General features: G+C 47.2%; 1 protein-coding gene across 1 annotated transcript; it reads left to right on the top strand.

The window, feature by feature from the left end:
- The first annotated feature begins 2,052 nt into the window (after nt 1-2,052).
- Nucleotides 2,053-18,429, top strand: LOC135824229 (mucin-5B-like). Its single transcript, XM_065336960.1, has 15 exons — nt 2,053-2,086; nt 3,299-3,703; nt 4,733-6,109; nt 7,064-7,173; nt 7,809-8,153; nt 8,809-8,957; nt 9,626-9,662; nt 10,725-10,874; nt 11,455-11,522; nt 12,371-12,476; nt 13,255-13,302; nt 13,769-13,861; nt 14,523-14,636; nt 15,113-15,201; nt 17,341-18,429. Exons 1-15 carry the CDS (start codon nt 2,053-2,055, stop codon nt 17,570-17,572), a joined length of 3,357 nt encoding a protein of 1,118 aa, XP_065193032.1. The 3' UTR covers nt 17,573-18,429.
- Nucleotides 18,430-20,631: the final 2,202 nt, after the last annotated feature.

The raw sequence follows: 20,631 nt of genomic DNA, 5'->3' as shown, positions 1-20,631 counted from the left end.
TGTGTGTGTGTGTGTGCGTGTGTCATAGAAAATCAGTGGGGTGAATCTCACCTACAAGTTACAACCCATCGCATGGGACCCGCCACAAACAAACCTACTACACCACAGGCACAGGTGCAGCCCGTGCTAGACTGCCAGTGCCAGTAGGTCTTCAGATGATATAATTACTTTGAAGCATGTGCTAGTTTTCCCACTCACACGGGACGGATACGAGAATAATAACAATGACTATGTGCTAGTGCAAGGTAGCGCAGCGGGCCAAATGATTGAAATCTCTGCTACTAGTACTCATGAGTCATGTAGTAGTAATATCCGACAGATCGACCCCCCCCCCCCCCCCCCCGCCCCCACCCTTTACTATTTTACTGGCTTTAGCCTTTACTTGCGACTAATACGTATCTAATACTAAGTATTGTAATAATACTAGCGCTGTATGTATGACCATGACTGCATGAGCGGTGTCAGCTGCCAAGTAAAGGCCGAGATAAGGACATGATAAGGACATGATACGAAAGCCGAAAAAAAGAACCATTGAAGGCTGTACATAATTTTAGTTTGCTTCGGATGTCGATTGTAGGCAATGCGCTCTGTGTCTGAATCATCCACTTCACAATTGTGTTGGTGGTGGGAACATCTCCAAGTGACCTGGAGATTGTTTACGAACGTAAAGTCCTGCGTCAAGTCCTTGTGCGAGCTCTACCTTGCTGTCAGCAACGTCGCTACAAATAATTATGTTCAACTGTGCCGCCTCACGAGACTGGCCGACGACTGTGAGCTTGTCACTGAGCTACAAATACGGAGCTAGCTTCGCTCCATCTCCTTCTGTGACGAGTTCAAGTTAGTTCAGGCTTTGACGGGTGGCACGGAGCGCACTGCCTTCGACAGCTACTTCGAAGAAAGATTTGGACGTCGCAGCTATCGATTCGACATGTCGCCAGAGCACTCTGGACTTGCTGTCATTGAATCCGCTCGACGGTCCTCCAAGAAGTATGGCGGAACAACTCGAGATGCAGAGTCTGGCGACAAGCGACAGTAGTCAAGAAGAACAAAATGTGGAGCCGGTTGTGTTCAGAAGTGGGGCGAAGGACAAAGATCTAGACGACGATTTCCAAGGCTGTTGAAGATCTAAACGAAGATAATCCCGGGCTGAAGTGCGGAGTGCGGAGCCGAAGTCACGGCGGTGGATCATGAGTTGATAGAGGAGTTGTGGTTGAATCGTTCAGGGTGACACGCTGGGTGTGCAATGATGAAACAAGTTCAAGATGTTTACCGGAGGCTATTGCTGCTGGCCACGTTGATTGTGGGTGGTAAGTGAACGTTGTATTGCTTGAAATAAGCATGATGGGATTCCTGGCATGCTGCTGCTGTAGACCGGTAATCCAGTAATTTGTTAGCGCATGATTGCTTTGTGGTGCACTGAAGTGACTGAGGGTGGAAACATGCAAAATTCTGATGCAAGTTTGTAGAAAAATGAGGTTGCGTTCACTGGTCATTTCGGCTGCAGCAGGTATATTCATACGGACTAACGAAGTAACATGTATGTTAACACCTGTCAATACAAGATCCACATTAAAATAATTTTTATGGCAATGAATAAAGTTAGATGTGCCTTCATCACCAAACACACATCACAAGGAAGTTCAATGTAAAGTAACCGTATCGTTTTCTCGCTTTTTTCGTTTACTGTCCATTGGACTATGTCACTTCCTTGTGATGTGTGTTTGGTGATGACAGCACATCTAACCCTATTCATACCCTTGATTAAATAACTGTCTCCATGTCGCTAAATACAGAACTGAGTCTTGTTTTGGCCACCCCCACCGCCCCGCCAATAATCCGATTGTGTTTTGCATCTTATCTTGTTGTACTTGTACGTGTAGCAGTATAGCATGTTGCACGTGCTACAGTGTGCACTGCCTGATGTTTTGCGAACCGATGCTGTAGATACGGGTCAAAACCTGTCACCCTGGTTTTTTCCCGATGCCGGACATATGCGCCGTGCAAATGTGCATGCTTGTAGGGCACAGTGTAGAGCACACACAATATTGTAGAATGCAGGCTAGTGAAGGCTATGATATGGACAGAGGTCAGTGCCGTCGACTGAACACAAACACCAGTACGTTTATGTTACTAACCAGAAAGAAAAGTCAGACAGGAATAAAATATCTTTGCCTATGAAAATTTCCGCACTCACAAAATTCATCTCTAAGAATTTCTGTAGCACAGTACATGTAGTGGCTGTAGCACAGTACATGTCAGTATGCATGGGTACAATTGCATATCGGAATGAGGGTAACATGGATGCAGCTCGGGAAGCTCTCCCCCCCCCCCCCCCCCCCCACCCCTCTTGTCTGCTGGGTACTGGTTATGAGACTTACCACCTCGCCCTCACTACTAGGCGCTCACTGCCCTATAAAATTGTCTGAGTGCCTAACGCCTCGCGCCCCTAACATCTCACACCTGATTAGTCCTTCTTTAAACATAATCCCAGAATGTGTAGTCACTGCTAGTGTTCTCCACACCACTGCCCCCCCCCCCCCCCCATCCACTTCTCTGTTCATAGCCTAACACTTGCATTGTCACCCAGCACTCAGCTCAGCCACCTGCAGAATGTTGTCCACACTACTGCTGTTGTCCACACTACTGCTGCTGCTGGTCAATGCCATAGCACGTTAATAGTTCCGTGCAACACTCTCTTCGCGCGTCCGCCTTTTCTTTTAGCGCTTGCTGAGGGCCTAGGAATATCTTTTAGCGCTTGCTGAGGGCCTGGGAATATCTTTTAGCGCTTGCTGAGGGCTTGCAGTGATAGTTACAGCCCTGGTTCAGTTTGCTAGGTTGCCTAATGGTCGACAGATACAAGACACTCTGAGTGGTGAGGGTACAATTGATTCCATTCTGTGTGCTAGCCCCAGTGCATCCCACCCAGAACAGTTGAGCACTCTCTGCGGTGGAAGGGCTCACTTCTCCTTTGTAGATAAGAGTACTGAAAGTCTACAAATATTCGGCGCCTACTTATTTTCGGCTATTCTCGGCCTGGTCATATTTCGGCGAAAATCTGTTGCGATGGAAAGTTTGTTTTGCAAGGTTCAGTGTGACAGTGTATGCAAGAATTAGCAGTACAGGCCACAAATGTAATGCGGGCGAATGTGTTCAGCACTGGGAGGCCGGAATTTGAATGGGCTGAATATTAGTACACTAACAGTCTGACTGTTATCAATGATGGTCATTAATAATAGCTTGTGCCATTCCCAGGTATACACACATTATATGTTCTGACTTTATATTTGTCTCTACACAGCCCGAGCAACATGCAATGCCATTGGTGGGACACCAACACAGGATGGAACCGTTCTCAAGGGAGAGAGCGGTGCGTCTAAGTTTACCTGGATACTGCAAACGTACAGTATAACACAGTGCAACGTGAAGATGTTGGGATTTGAAGTCATCCACTCGAGTACTTCAAACTGTGATTTCGTTGTGTCAGTCTGGAACCATGATACACCGGGTATTAAGAAGAATGAGTACATACTAGAGTACGTGGCACCCACTGTGCGCATGCCTGCTGCATCCACACCTACACTGTTCAGCTATAACTACACAAGCAGTAACAGGCGAACATTTCGCTATTCCAAGACAGTGTTCATTGGCATCACCACGAAGCAGTCAGCATGCCGTGTATTGGGAAGCTCTACATCAGCAGACGGTGCGAGATATGCAGACGGAGAATACAAGCTACCTGGAGTTACGAACAAACATAATTTTGTACAAAAACGAGAACTGATGTGTCACTACGTGTGCTCACGCAAGGTAGGTATATCTCTCTTTATATCTATGTATCTCTCTCTCTCTCTCTCTCTCTCTCTCTCTCTCTCTCTCTCTCTCTCTCTCTCTCTCTCTCTCTCTCTCTCTCTCTCTCTCTCTCTCTCTCTGTGTCCCTCTCTCTCTCTCTCTCTCTCTCTCTCTCTCTCTCTCTCTCTCTCTCTCTCTCTCTCTCTCTCTCTCTCTCTCTCTCTCTCTCTCTCTCTCTCTCTCTCTCTCTCTCTCTCTCTCTCTCTCTCTCTCTCTCTCTCTCTCTCTCTCTCTCTCTCTCTCTCTCTCTCTGTCTCTCTCTGTCTCTCTCTCTCTCTCTCTCTCTCTCTCTCTCTCTCTCTCTCTCTCTCTCTCTCTCTCTCTCTCTCTCTCTCTCTCTATCTCTCTCTATCTCTCTCTATCTCTATCTATCTATCTCTCTATCTATCTCTCTATCTATCTATCTATATCTCTCTCTCTCTCTCTCTCTCTCTCTCTCTCTCTCTCTCTCTCTCTCTCTCTCTCTCTCTTTCTGTCTCTTGCTCTCTCTGTCTCTCTCTGTATCCCTCTTTCTATCTATCTGCCTGTCTCTCTCTCGGTCCCTCCCGCTCCCTCCCTCTCTCCCTGCCTCCCTCTTTCCCCTGCCTCCCTCTTTCCCTCTATCTTCCTCTCTGTCTCTCTGTAACTCGCTATGCACAGAGGTCACATCGTTTTGCACGGACCTCGCATCCGTAAGTTACGTACAGAGCTCATACGGGTATCCGCAAAGCTACCTCGTTATGCACAGAGCTCACCTTGTTATGCACGGGGCTCACATCTTTGAAAACAAACCGAGCCTACTTCCAAGCACATTGTAAAAATGTTTCCTCGATTCTATTGACTATGGATAGGTGATGCATGGCACATAATCTCGTTTTGTTTTTCAATTTTTATTCCTTTTCAGATATCGACGAGTGCGCAGCCACACCATCCCTGTGTACATCCTACACAAACAATGTGTGTAATAACACATTTGGATCATACAGTTGTGTTTGTAAGAGTGGATACAGTGGAACTGGTGGTGCTTCTGGTACGTGTACTTATATACCTACCACGGTACCAACAACAACACCGACAACTACACCAACAACAACACCAACCACCACACCCACCACCACACCAACCACCACACCAACCACTACACCAACCACCACACCCACCACCACACCCACCACCACACCAACCACCACACCAACAACCACACCAACCACCACACCAACCACCACACCCACCACCACACCAACCACCACACCAACCACCACACCAACCACTACTCCAACCACCACACCCACCACCACACCAACCACTACTCCAACCACCACACCGACCAACAGACCAACCACCACCCCAGCCACCACCCCAACCACTACGCCATCCACTACACCAACCACCACACCAACCACCACACCAACCACCACACCAACCACCACACCGACCACCACACCAACCACCACACCAACTACCACACCAACCACCACACCAACCACCCCACCCACCACAACACCAACCACCATACCACCCACCACACCAACCACCACACCAACCACCACACCAATCACCACACCAACCACCACACCCACAACCACCCCAACCACCACACCAACCACTATATCAACCACCACACCAACTACCACACCAGCCACCACACGAACCACCACACGAACCACCACACCAACCACCACACCAACCACAATACCTACCACTGCGCCAACCAAAATGCAAACCACCGCACAACCCACCACCCCAACCACTACACCAACCACTACACCAATCACCACACCGACCACTAACTCAGCCACAACCATACCAACCACAATGCAAACCACCGCACAACCCACCACCCCAACCACTACACCAACCACCACTCCAACCACCACCCCAACCACCACCCCAACCACCACCCCAAGCACTAACCCAGCCACCACAACGCCCACCACCATATCAGCCACGACTCCAACCATTCTCCCGAGCACTCGACCAACAACCTTGCCAACCATCGCACCAACAACAGTTTCTGATATCACGAGCACAACAGCTGGTATCGTTGTTGATGGTGGCGGCAATGATAGCCAGTTGTCTGGATCTGGTAATCTTGCAATACCGGTTGGGGCTGCAGTCGGCGGAGCAGCTTTCTTACTGATCGTACTAGTCATTGGCCTGTTATACCGACGTCATCATCGACATACACACAGTGAAATGAAGGTGAAGGAATCATTAACTGGTATGATGGCATTTTCAAGTGGGACTTACGGATATCCGTCAGGTGAATCAATACAACTAGGTGAGTAGTGTTGGAATGTTACTACATGTATTTGTAGTAACTATCTGAACACCTTGCTAGTCTGAAGTCCGGAGAAACATGTTGAACCAGCCTCTGCATGCTTGGATGTCCACTACACCAGAGCTTACTGGTCAGTACATTGCTGGGGTAGATAGCGAAGGTCACTGAATCAAGTCCTGGTGGTCAAATGCATTTTTTATTCAGAGTATTTATTTTTTATTCTCCGATGAAAGTCTGAGAGCAGTGAGAATATTGAATGTATGATTATAGAATTCTACCACTCTGAGCTCTGCTGGTTGAGATCTAGCGAGGTTGAGACAGCCAGGCATGCGTAGATTTTGAACTCATATTTTACGCGTTCCTCTGCATCCTCCGTAGTTTGAGCACTTTCAAGGTTGTTTGTACATTGGGCTGTCCACATGTCTATCATCGTGGCTCTATTTCAACATGGATCTTGTCACCATGGCTCTTGTTACCATGGCTCTTGTTGCCATGAGTCTTGTTTCCATGAGTCTTGTTTCCATGGCTCTTGTCGTAGTGGCTCTTGTGGCCATGGCACTTGTTGCCGTGGCAGGCAGTTCTGCTCGGTACATCAGCTTCAGTTACACTAATTCCCAGGAGGCATTATTGCCCAAACAAATTGCTGTATGCAGCATTGTGCATTCCTATTTTTCTAGAGAAGAAGGCATTGCCTTGTCAGTGAGCACTGCTGTATGTATGCCATCGGAGCTATCCCTAGATCAACCTAACCGCATGTGTCTTTCTTACTTGCATGTCAAACAGCCTTGAAGATGATTGTTTTCAAGTTAATGTCTGCGAAAACATATATTTTGTCAGAATAAAATTGATAAATTTTGCCGAGGGCCTTACGTTACTATGTTTCCGGGTCAATTTGACCAAAAATATGGAATGTTTAACATAATTCTGTCGATTTCAAAACTGTGTCAACTTCAGGTGATTTTGGCATCCAGAATCCAGCAACATACGTGAATGAAGAAGTCTTCGAGAGCAGCTCCACGAGCAAGCACTCTGAACCTCGGCAGACATCACGCAGAGATCTTCTGGTAAGTTCTCTCGCAGTGCACATGCATCATGCATTGTGCAATCTCCACAATGCGGGCATCAAATACTAACTCGAAATGCCGTTGTTTATCTGGTAGACCTAATGGGAACAGTAGGAAATTAGACCACCTGCCGGCCTTGCATCAGACCCAACAGAAATCTTTCAGAACATCAAAACCTGCCTGGCATTTAAACTTTGTTTCTGGATCATAAAAATGGATGCGGGAAGAACTGTGAAAGGAAGACAAGGCGAACGCAGAATGCCTAGCATTGCTCACCAACTGTGCCTCGTATTTGGTACTGAAATGCATCTCGTATTCGTGCTGCTGCTGATTGTGACGAAATAGGAGCATGATTTCACACCATGGTCATTTGGTAGACCCAGTTATACAGTCCTACAGGCCATCCATTCTACTGGACATGCCTACAGCAATAGAGGATGTTCCATAGTCATGTTACAGTACATGTTTAGTCCCTATAAGGATTCTATCACCAGCTTGCGACCACGAATTCCTGCCCAACATTGATTTGTCTTCTTCTCGTATGTGTTGGTTTGTATGTGCTTGTATTGTTACTTCCCTAACAAAAGTACATTTTGGGATTGTGTCCACCGTTTTGTTCTGTTGTTTCCTACCAGTCGAATATGGAGGAGAGTGCATTCCAAGGCTCTACAGGGGATAATAACAAAGGCAGCGTACGCGTACCTAGTCGACCCAGTCATACTGTCAGGAGAGAAACAGGTACGGCTAGCAGTGTACGTGGTCCTCAGCACTCTATTGCTGAGAACGGTGGTGATGGTGGTGATGGTGGTGGATATGCTCGGCTAGGCACAGGAGAACGTCGTAGAAAAGGTGGTGATGGTGGTGCTGCTGAGGCTGGTGATGATGGTGGATATGCTCGGCTAGGTACAGGGGAACGTCCCAGACCCGCTGCACCCAGATCATCTAGAGGTTCAACAATCCGTGGATCCGATGATATCTATGTGAGTGGTATTTTAGCTAGTGCCATGTCTGTGTGCTTCTACGGTCGTCCATTATAGCATATAATTGTTAGTTGTAATCATGGCAATGGGGCTAGGTAGCACTGCTGCTGCTCCCACTTCTGCTGTTGCCATAACCATCACCCCTGCTGCTACTGCTGCTGCTTCTTCTGCTGCTACAAGTACTGGTGGTGCTGATGCTGCCACCTCTGCTGCTGCTGCTGGTGGTGGTGGTGGTGAGCCTTGAGTTGGTGGTGGTGGTGGCGGTGGCGGTGAGGGCGGTGCCGGTGGTGGTGGTGGTGGTGGTGGTGGTGGTGGTGGTGGTCGTGCTGCTGCTGCTGTCACCATCGCCATTGCTGCTCCTCCTGTTGTTTTCTCTGCTGCTGGTGCTATTACTGTTGCTGTCGCTGCTGTTGTAGCTCATATTTGAAGTAGTGGTCAATGATACATATTGCTGTGGTAGTTGAAGCAGCAAGACTTCCTTTTCAGCAGTTATAGTGGTGCTAACGGTCATGTCATGTATACCCAAACGTGTATTGTATTAAAGATGATGCAATTGATGATCAAGCCTACAGGGATCCATTGTTTATTGTATTGGTTGGTCACTGTTCAAAATGTTATCACTGTTCTTGTTCATGTACTTTCGATGCATCTCTAGGATACTCTCAGGCTGAACATAGACCCGACGGCACCTGTTGTTGACCCACCGGAAGATGTAGAAGATCTGTATTCCCATCTTCAAGCGCCGCAGCAATACAGGCAACTACTGCGTCAAGACGTCAAGCTTGGCCAACGGCTTGGCTCCGGGTAAGGACAGAAGCTGTTGTGGACTATGCAAACAATACTAGATTGTCCTTTGTGGAAATAAGCTGAGGACTGTAGTTTGCAATGGTGTGTGCAACACAAGATTGCACGGCTTGTATTTGGCCTCAATGCTTGGCTCTCTCTTCTTCTAGCCACCGCTGATCTGAAAGTGGCGGCAGGGTCTTGTGGCAGCCAACAACAATGGCACTGTGTTATCTCTATTTTTGACGTGATTTGTGATAGTTACCGGAGCACAAGAAACGACTTTTGGGCCGTGGTATACAAACTTCTGTACCACACGCTGAATCTCTCTATTAACCACAAAATATTCTTCTCCGTTGTCATGAACTTGTGCTTTAGACCAGTAAAATAAGCCTCCGTGTGTGCTTTAATCCTTGAGGATAGTGGTGATTGTCCCGTGGATGTGTAGGATGGGGGGGGGGGTCTCCTTGCCGTAACAGCAAATTCATTATAGTCAACTATAACGAATGTTGAGGCCTCATGCAGTGATGTGATGTCTCAACCTGTAATTCTGGTGAAGTAAAATAAAGTGCATAGTTGGTTGTATTTATGGCAGTACATGTAATCTCATCTATCTTGCCTATGCCGTTTCAACTTTGCCTGTTTCTTGTGTTGTTTCTGTGCTGTGTTCTATGGTGCCCTTACTTTAGGGAGTTTGGTGTTGTACTGCGAGGTGACTTAACTGTGGTAAGCTACTGAATGGACTTGTTTATGAGATTTTGCTGTTAAGGGGGGGGGGGGGGGGGGCGAAGAAACGTTAGTGTTGGTGTGTGTGGGGAGGGTGGGGGGGGGGGGGGGGTAGAGGTTTGCGTGTGTATTGGGGTGGGGAGGGAGGGGGGGGGGGGAGAGAGAGGAGCGGTGCAGGGAGCAGAGAGTATTATCACCGTCTTTGGTGCTGTGTGTGTGTCACTAACTCTGGCCTGGTCATCCATAGAGGGTGGTGGCGTTACTACGGAAGCGGCCGAGTCTCACGCGAACCATGTTTTTTGGCCTGGTATTATTTCAACCATGTTCACCCTCACATCTCTGCTACAGTTCTAGGCTCATGTGTCCAGTGAGGATGATGAAAGAGGATGCGGAGATTTCGTGCGTGATTGATTAGCTGAGGTAACGTCCCCTGTGACGGTAGACATGTGTGGCATTGGATGACAGTGGCATTGTGATTGCTATTACGGTAATTGACAGCAGTGGTCTAGCCAAACCAGAGAAGGGGGGGGGGGGGGGCGATGGCACCCTCCCCCCCCCCCCTCCACCCCAACCTGATGGCACACCACCATACTCTTTTTCTTTTTTCGATTTTTGTGCTTTTCAGTTCACACATTGTGCAGCATGGAAAAAATAGCCTAACTGTTTGTCCTGCCCCCCCCCCCCCCCCCCTTCCCTCCTGCCCTCCCCTACATTTTTCCTTGGCTACAACCCTGTAACAGTACAGTAAAAACTGTCAAGGCGACCACTTGGATAAGGCAACCACCCCTTCGCAAAAGACCACTGCACCCCAGTCCAAGGGATGCTATTTCCAGTCAAATGACCTTGGATAAGGAGACCACCTGGTAACAGAAGACCACTGCACCCCGGTCCAAGGCATGCTATTTCCAGTCAAATGACCCTGGATAAGGAGACCACCTGGTAACAGAGACCACATTTTGAAGGTCCCTTGAGCGGTCGTCTTAGACAGGTTTCACTGTATGTTGCAAATGTGAAATGCTTTGCCACAAAATGTTCACATCGTTTGTTGTCACCCCTGTACAGGGAACTACCGAGATACCAGTAGCCGTGAAAGTTTTAAAGGACACCAGGCTGGAAGCTCGTAAATCCTTACTGCAAGAAGCCGCATTGATGGGCCAGTTTTTCCATGGCAACGTCGTCAAGCTATGTGGTGTCGTTACTGCCAGTGAACCGGTATGTGTTGTCATAGTGACACTAGTGGTACGAAAGATGTTGCGACATTGGCGGTGATTAGTGAAGAAAGTGTCTGCTCCGAACGTCGGAGCTCACGCTTCCTGCCGACTGGTTGACACTTGACTGACTCACGACTGCGTCTGGAGTACACGAGAAGCGAGCTCCGATGTTCGGAGCAGATACTTTCTTCGATACTAGTGTTATGTATGTTAACATATTGCGCTGTGTTACTTTATGATCGGTCTTGCACAAAAATCAGCTAGATCAAGGTGTTTTTTTTTGCTACTGAGTTTCATGTCCTGCTTTCCACAGGAACGATATCCCAAAAAAATACATTGTATCCTGATTCTATTTGAGTCAGAGAAGAAGGATTTGATTCTGGATAAGATCCTCTGTGTTTTGGGGTGTATGTTTCTTTGTTAGATGTGTGCGACAATGCATGCGACAATGCATGGGACAATGTATGCGACAATGTGTGTGTATGTGTGTGTATATGTGTGTATGTGTGTGTGTGTGTGTGTGTTTGTGTGTGTGCATGTGTGTGTGCATGTGTATGTGTATACTTTTGTTGATTGTTCAGGTACTGGTTGTACTGGAATACATGGCTAGAGGTGACCTGCGCAATTATCTTCTCTCCATACAACCAGAGTAAGTGCTATAATTATGTCTTACTGTGTCTGAAACAGTAGTATGTCGAGCAAAGATAATCAATGATGCAGCCATTACTGTGTGTTGTCCGTTAGGGCCGGGTTCCACTGCGGTTGCGTGGCTCCGCTGCTCCGCGGCACTTGACTTGGCTGCATGCAGCGGGGCACCGCAGTTCCCGGGTGACTGGCACTCGCCATTCGCGGTACCGCGGTCAAGCTCCACGTTTTTTGATGACGTTTTACCTGCCTGGGCGAGCGAAATCAAAAAAATCCTCGTGTTCTGCACAACGAATTAAGATCTGAATTTTAAATTCTCGTGTATAAAACGATTCAAAGTAATGGAAACAGGTCGAGCCGAGACCGCGGCTCGCAGTCTTGATCAAGAATCGTAGCGGAGGTTTGTGGTGAGCTGCGGCCTCGCTGCTCCAGCTCGAGCCGCGGTCACTAAGGTAACGATGACGTTTCATGCCGCGGATGACATGCAGCGGAGCGGAGGAGCCGCAGTGGAACCCGGCCCTTACAAGATTGGATTCGGCGAGTGCATGACCTCATACAGTAGTGCATGACCTCATGCAGTACTGTATGTCATACAGTACTGCATGAGTTGTGCACTACCATGCTACACTGGGCCAGCTATCTAGTGCTGGTTGACTGCTATCCATCGTCCCACCTCCCCGCTTGCATTCAATCAACGTTATGCTCATCAAGCTTTGAAACACCTTCAAGATCTGTTATGCATGTTTTTATGTACAATGTATATGGGCATTGCGAGACGGAGAGTATGACATTCTGGTATGTGTGCTTTGCATGCGTTCTTTGCGTGCATTCTGTGCTTGTGTGTGTCTACAGCCCTGGACAGTTGGTTGATGATGACATGCTCACTAAGCTATACACACACTGTAGACAGATTGCTGACGGTATGGCGTATCTAGAGAACCGTCAGTTTGTACACAGAGTAAGTGCACATGTTTACGGTGCATTTCAAGGCTGGCGTTACTGGTACGCCGGGTACGGCCATAGTCATGCCAGGTTTTACTCAGTCCAGCATTTGGGCAACGACCAGTGTGCAATTAGGTGCGTGGAAGTACTATTAAGCTATCCTCGTCTCGTACACTCTTCTCTAGGGCCTCTCCCACCTAATCTATTCTTCCTGTTCAGTAAGGACTACTCTACTGGCTGTATACCTGTTGCCAGTTCAATGTGTAGCTGAAACAGCTGAATATGAAGAGCTAGAAATGCACCTTCCTGTGCTGCTGAAATAGAGCATGGGGAAGTGATCGCCAGTTTAGCCGACGTGGTGCCATACCAGCCCACAGGAGCTGGCTCTTACATTGTGCCAACCTACAGATTGGTATCCATGTCCATAGCTTCCAGGCGGTACCGTGCACAGTATGTTTGATCATGTGTGACTGCAGCATTTCTTACTAGTGTCTGTTTGTGTGCCCAAAACACATTCGGCTCGCTGAGCTGTTACACCATTTTACTGTGTAACCACCATGTAATTACCTGCATGTGTGTACACTGTGTGTATGTGTGTGTATGTGTGTGTGCGTGTGTGTGTGTGTGTACACTGTGTGTATGTGTGTGTGTGTGTGTGTATGTGTGTGTGTGTGTGTGTGTGTGTGTGTGTGTGTGTGTATGCGTGTGCGTGTGCGTGTGTGTGTGTGTGTGTGTTTGCGTGTGTGCGTTTGCATGGTGATGGCGTGTTTGTGTTGTTACTGTATTACAACTAGGACCTTGCTGCTCGCAATGTCATGATGGACGCAAACAAGACATGCAAAGTAAGTACATGTAGATGTATGTGTTAGTGCTGGTGAAATGCAATGGTTGTAGAAATCCAAAGAATGAACTTGCTCATAACATGATGTATGAATCCCATGTTTAGAGAACTTTCCTTTGAATCTGGACATGTACTGATATGCTTGTAAGCACTGCGATAATGCAGCAGCGTCTGCACCACTCAAACCATTGTTAAACCTTTGGCTCATTCTATTGACGATAAGGCAGCAGTTGTTGGAAGAGGAATCTCGAGGAAACACTTCTACTAAAAGCAGTATATCCTCTCGTGTGTTTTTCTCTAACAAATTCCAGGTTACAGAGGGTGTCTTGAGAGCATTGGTCTGTGTGTTATCCCTTCTTAAAGTGAACAATCTGCATGCAAGTCTTGTCCTGAATGACTGAAATCCTTGAAAACCTAAGCAAATTCGTTATAATGTGGTTTCTTGCTTGTGTGTCTTGTTACTACAGATTGGAGACTTTGGTATGTCACGTCGACTAGCTGATGATACTTACTACCAATCTCATGGTGGCAAGATACCTTTCAAGTGGACTGCGCCTGAAGTGAGTTCAGCCTGTTTGCTTTTGATGTGATTTTACTGCTATTATGCTTTCCAACGGCCGTAAGAGAGTTGGAAAGCAAGTGTCTTTGTGCGTAGCCATGACAATCATGGTGGTTCGGTGCGAGTCTGCGTAAAGCAGACACAGTCCAACGTGGTCGTCACTTCGCAGTGGCCTACGTCCCTGCTAGGATCAGACGTTGCCATTGCCAGCCACTGGCTATGCAACTCTGTTGTTGTTTGCTGTGTTGTACGGGCGGAGCACAAGGGCGCTTGCAATACTGTCTTTGCTGCTTCCGGAGGTGCTTGAAGTACTGCCTCTAATGCTTCTGTTCTACACTGACCTGGTGTTTGCTGCCAGTGTGGTGTAGCTTTTGATGCTGTCACTGGTGGTGTGCTTATTTGGTCTGTTGTTGCTCTTATGTCTCATGACAATTATGTATATACTGGGCAAAATGAACAAGAAACACATGGTCTCCTCACTCCTCCACCACCCCCCCCCCCCCCCTCCCCCCTCCACTAGTCTAGCGAATACATTCTACACCAGAATCCACTTGCGCGTGATGAAGGCTGGGATGGGAATGGACATTGTGAGTTTTTTGGTGGTGGAGAATTAAAAACATTGTGTGTATGCACTGACCTTCATGTTGCCGTGTACTGCATAGGCTCTGCTGTACCGCAAGTTTTCCTCGGCAAGTGATGTGTGGAGTTTTGGTGTTGTGATGTTCGAGATCTACGCCTTCGGGAAGAAACCATTCTTTGGCATGACACCGGACAAGGTGAGCATTCTTGCCAGTTTTGTGTTGATGATAAGGTGTGGGGTCAGTGTGGCATGTGTCAGCTCTATACCGGTACTCGGTGTAACGGTACTGAGCTGTGCACTGCCTGGCATTGATCAATACAAGCATGTAGTGTACACAGGAGCACTAGGTATCTTGTTATCCACAGCCTCTACTGTGTACTTGAACTACAGTGTACCAGAGAACACTGTCAACCTACAGGCTACAGTGTGCACAGCCGCATACACGTATGTGTAGGATGGCTGGTGCATGTCATTCATGGTCATTAGGTGCATACTGAACCTAGGTTGAAATTTTTAGGGAGGGGGGGGGGCGCATGCCCCCCCCCCCCCCCCCCCGTGCCCTATGCTGATGCCTGCTAGGCCTACACTCTACCTCATTGGCCGCTGTCTATCTTCCACATTTTGGTCACTCACCTCAATATATTTTTGTTTTCTTGGTATACCTTTGTGCAGGTGATCAGGCTTATAGCTGAGGAGAAAGGCCGTCTGCCACCTCCACCAGGCTGTCCCCGTGCCATTTACAGACAGATGATAGAGTGCTGGTAAGATGTTGTTTTATCTTGCCTGTAGTACTGTCGTGGACATGGAAATCCGGTCGAATGACCGGGGCCGGCGGCCTCAGCAAGTACAGAACGTTATATGCAGTGCACAAGTTATGTTGATCTGGTGCGACCAGCACGCTGCAGCACATAAATGAATATGTGCTTACTCACAATTGCATGGCCCTGGGTCGCTAGACGTGCGACCGGATTTCCATGTCCACGACAGTATGTTGGTTGGGTTCCCTCTTGGAAGCAGGGTCATTTGTGAGATCTGTATGAGTGTGTGTGTGTGGGGGGGGGGGGGCTAAAAATAGTGCCGGTCAATTCATCAGCCTTGCAAGCTGTTGAATGGTGTAATCCCAGCACGTTGCTATGTCTAACATAGTTGTTCGCTATTATCGCTTCCGCGATGGGCATGTCTGAGGTGTGTGTGTGTGTGTGTGTGTGTGTGTGTGCGTCCAACCTGTCGGAAGGCTAAAAGCAGGAAGTTGGACTAGTTTCGGCTCCACAACGCAGTGTGCCGTTACAATATAGCTTTCATGGCTGAGGTTGTTGGTACGTCAGTTGGCCCTGGGTTCCCAGTACCCATTTGCCGAAGCTGGTTGGTAAAATAACTCCAATTTCACTTGAAGGTACCAGTGCATCATGTGTCTGCTTTTATCAAAGCAGCGTGCTGTCTATACTGGTTACACCAGCAAGTGTAGGGTGTGCATAGGTAACTGTCTTGGCCGTCCTATTCCGATGTACTCCGTGTGGTGTAGACCCGGTGTGCATTGGGGGAGGGGGGATTCACATGGCTTTGCCAGTTGTGTGGATTAGACAGTTATCTGGCGCTTGTCTTGATCTGTTTCAATCAGAATCAGATCCGCTATCGTTGCTATAAAGAGAAAATCTGTGGGTGCACATCCAGTGCATTTGCAGATTTGCGTGCTTCTCTTGCGATGGGCGTATACATGGGACATGGTACATGGTGTGTGTGTGTGTGTACATGCCTGTGTGTGGGCAATCGTGTGCGTGTGTGTGTACATGCCTGTGTGCGGGAAATCATGTGAATCCTTGGGTGAGAGAAAAAGGAGAAAGGGTTGTACCAGTTTTTCCTGGCGTTGACCCCCCCCCCCCCCCCAATGTTAGATGCTCACTTGCATGCGCTGCTTCTTGCCCTGGAATTTCCCGTTGGAGAGCGTGTCACTCTGTGATCCTTACGGCAGTGGGACACAAAGGCGACGCGAACGGGTATACATATATCAGGAGTTATCATGCATGTGTTCGAGTGTACAAGGAAGGAAGAGAGATAGATAGAGAGAAAGACTAGGAGAGAGAGAGAGAGGGGGGGGGGGGACTGTGTGACAATGCTGTAGAAAGTAAGGAAGCAACCGCTGTGATTATAGTATTCAGTTCTCTGTTTAGGATCAACAGGCTCCCGAGGCTTTTTCATCTTTTTGGAAAGTTTTCTCAGCAACTCACTGTGGGATGTACTGTAAAAGTAGGACATTTTCGGACGCGAATTTTTTCGGATCAAGCCGAATTTCTACCTTTCGTACGGATTTTATTTTCGTACAGTGCTGCATGCTAAATGCACATATTCGCATGCAGTATGCATGTATAAGTGTACATAATTTCACATCAACAAATTTTAGTACAAAAGAGGCAGTGTACGAAATCGTCCGAAAATGAATTCCGTCCAAAAATTTCCTGCTCGATCTACAGTATTAATAGGCTGTCCCCGGGGAAAATTGCGGCAAAAAATCGCAAAAATACACGGTGAATAATATTGATGTGCGGCAATTTTCAGTGAGTATGTAGTGACATCAATCAGTTACAAGTCTCTGGTGTAAGCGCTCGTCATATTGGAGTAAAAAGCCGCCATGATGAGACGTTGCTGACCGAACAGTGCACTGTGTGTACGTGTAGTGCAACAAAAAAGTTCAAAAAACGCCGGAAAATCGCGGAAAACGCGGTCTTTTAAAAATCGCAAAAAAACGAGGAAAAAACGCGGCCGCGGAATCGCAATTTTCCCCGGGGACAGATTAGGTATGTGTCCATGCTGCTCACGTGTGTCGTCAGGCATAATGACATTGTGTGCTTGTGTACGTATGTGCTCATGCATTGGATTGTGCTTGCTTGTTTCGTCCCGTGTAGGCATCCGACTAGCCGCAGTCGTCCTCTCTTCACCACCATTGCCAAGCGTTTGCAGCGAAGCCAACAAGAATTCACGAAGCCCGCCGTTCTGGATAGCGATTCCACTCCGGACCGCACCGCTGCGCAGGAAGAGCAGAGTCGCCTGGCCACAGTTCTTGGTGTTCGCTTGGTGTACGGTGAGCCACTCTACAGGGACTTACAGAACTGTTACAGGACTCTGAGTAGGCAGTAACAGTTAGCATTGCTGCGGCGTGCCAGTCGACGCCATGTGGACATGGAAGCCTGTATGAGTGTTTAATGTGTACGGTGAACCATACGGGCCGATCCGGTCAGTACATAATAACATATTACTGTGTGTACGTGTCGAAGTAGTACTTCCTGTGGACATTTGTCAGTGCATGTATGGAGTCGTATGAGCATATCCTGTGTATTTGGAGTAAGTGACGTCCACCAGGTGCATGGTTTTCATGTAGCATTGTTAAACCATGTAACTAGTTTCCGTATCGGAAGATGTGCATTGCTCATCACATTTATAGGGTTCAGTGATGGGCTAGTGCAAATTGGCAAATAATAATTCTAAAGGAAATGTCTTTTTCTGCATCATCCACCATCTCAACAGTGCCGAATGCTATTGTTGCTTACTTTATCTAGGTATTATTTTGTCATTTAATAATTGCAGAGAATTTGTAGTTTTCAGTAATGACTGAACCTCCATCCAATATTTGTAATTTCTTGAGAACATACTAGTAGCAGTTTATTCTGACATAAGCAATTATTACATACACGGTACACCTACTCAAAATTTAATGAATAATAATAATGTAGAAGAGTAGAGTTAGTTAGTTAGTGATTTTTTTGGTATTTGATTCGCAGTTTGTGTAAGAAAGATGTAATGTTAACACACTACAAGTAGAAGACTTTCGAAGAAATATATTTTTTTATCTATCCCAGTTTACCGATTTGAACTGTACTGCATGCATGTAACTCCCAGAATAATTATAGTGTCAATTTTTGCAATTTCAGAGCAGCTAGTTTTCACAATTTCCTAGCCCGTTTTGGTATTGAAATTCCAGATTTTGATATATTTTTTTACAAAAGTATCCGTATGTGTGATGATTGCATGGGGAGTCGTCGTCATGGCTGGAATGTAGTCGGCCGATTTCAAGTCGGGGACGGAGCTTAGGCCTGGTGTGAGCCAGGCACAAGTAACAATCAACTCCACTCTGATCAGTGATCGACATACATCGTACTGTACATTATTGTAGGTCTATGCTGCATGTAACCTAGCGCATCAGTCCCAGTAATATTTGAACCCAAAATCGACCCTAGCCCCTGCAGACAACTTGCCACCAGCTGACCCCTCGCACCACTTTACAGATACACTGCACTGCGACCTAGATCATGCATTTTGGGCAAAATCCAAAATTTGGCGATATGTTTGTAGTACATATTCCAGCGGTTCACACCTTCCTCCAAATTTGGCGATCGGTCTGTGGTAAACTGCATATTCCAGCGGTTCAACCCCCAAAAAAACCCACAAATTTGGCGATAGGTTTGTGGTAAATTGCATTTTCCAGCTGTTTGCCAGTACCGTTCATGCATAATTACATCCACAATTCTCAGTAACACCGCTCATGCACATCAGCCCCCCCCCCCTTCTCTCTCTCTCTCTCTCTCTCTCTCTCCCCCGCCTAGAACCACCCGAGTACTGTACGGCATGCATAAGGCAATGCAGCAAATTCATGAACTCAAGTCATTAGATAACATTCTTTCCGAATCCCCAGCAAAATCCCCAGCCATCCATTTCCAGTGGCCAAGCAGGCGAGGTGAGGTGTTGGCATCCCGAAAGATCCCATCCTGAAAGCAGCATCGAAGCACAGTACAAAGTAGGCAAGTACTGCAGTAAAGAAATATTTCTACAACCCTTTCCCTCCCAGGGTGACAGGTGTTCTGTTCAAGCCCACATCCCAAACCAAAAAAAGTTGATCCCTGGACGGAGGAGGGTTTGCCGGCCGGTAATGTGTGGTGCCATGCACATTGACAAGTCATACACAAAACAAGGATGAGCATGCTCCCATCCCCTTCCATTACAAGCATGAGGTATCTGCAAGACATATTTCCTTTACAAAGGCATTTACTTGAAACAAGGACTTGAAGCCAGACTGCAAACAATGGAAGGTGATACCTGAAGTCCAGAAACATGAAGGCAGGTGGAGTCATCGGAAAGAGACTTTGCACACCCTACTTTTGCATGAAATGACTCAAGAATACTTTATTGGCTACTTCACTAGGAATAAAAGGGACAGCTCAAATGGGTATGTAAAACCGGGCTAGTTTGCTTGATCATTGCACTGAAGCTCAGAGTTGAGACAAGCTAGCCTTGCTCAGGCACTGTTGTAGAGTGTAGAAGCGGAGTGGAGTGAATTTGGTATGGGTAAATGGAACAGGGACAAGAGCACAGCTCATCACAATGCACCACATAGAGAGCACAACTGATACTTGAACTGATACTTAGGGTTTGGCTGTGGCCGGTCCCCTTGTCCTGGTGATCCTCCATCTTGACCGTCCCTACAGGATCAAATTATAAAAAAGAACGAAGAGAACTGTAGCAGGGAGCAGTAGATCCATGGACCTAGAGCATTATGACAACACAACCAGGACAGAATGCCGCAATACACTTCAAAAGTAGTGTTTCATAGACACAGCTTCGACTGTACCTGGTCCCCGATGTTGGCAACATCATGGCAAGCATCCAGCCTCCGGTCAAGCCAGCCAGGACCTGCAAAGACCAACAGAAGACAAAGTCCTAAGTAAAGGACCCAAGGCATGTTTGATACTGGAGGAAAGTATCACGTTTCCACACGAACAGCATAAATCAATAGACGACATGAATTTCTATTTCTACTTCATCAACACTACTCACGGCACAACTGCTTACTTACTGTAAACGTGGCCGGACAAACAACGGATGGATAGCTTTTACCAATGAAACGTGCGCAGGAATGCTCAATTCGGTGGCGGCCGTTTTCGCGGCATGGCACAAAATACACTACCGTTGTCTTTGCCGAATCCGGTCAGGCGCTGAAAAGGAAAGCAAAATGATTTACATCAGAATGCGTAGAATATTTTGGACATCATGCCAAACAAATGGCATGATGTCGCTCGTGGGTAAGTCCAGCTTATTGCAACTTGGTCACATGAAATATACCATACAATGCTGAGCAACATGCCAACCACTTCAAACAAGACACACCCAATAGTCTACATCTATATAATAGGTCCAAATAAGAG

The sequence above is a fragment of the Sycon ciliatum genome, chromosome 9, assembly GCF_964019385.1.
Source record: "Sycon ciliatum chromosome 9, ocSycCili1.1, whole genome shotgun sequence".
Classification (NCBI taxonomy): Eukaryota; Metazoa; Porifera; class Calcarea; order Leucosolenida; family Sycettidae; genus Sycon; species Sycon ciliatum.
The sequence above is the reverse complement of the archived record's forward strand: the minus strand, read 5'-3'. Positions and strand labels throughout refer to the sequence as shown.

Bases quoted from the DNA above. Each gene is read 5' to 3' on its own strand.
- LOC135824229 (XM_065336960.1), top strand. From the start codon at position 2,053: ATGCAGGCTAGTGAAGGCTATGATATGGACAGAG. The intron at 6,110-7,063 runs GTGAGTAGTGTT...TGTCAACTTCAG, and splicing joins AGGTGAATCAATACAACTAG to GTGATTTTGGCATCCAGAAT. The intron at 14,637-15,112 runs GTGAGCATTCTT...ACCTTTGTGCAG, and splicing joins TTGGCATGACACCGGACAAG to GTGATCAGGCTTATAGCTGA.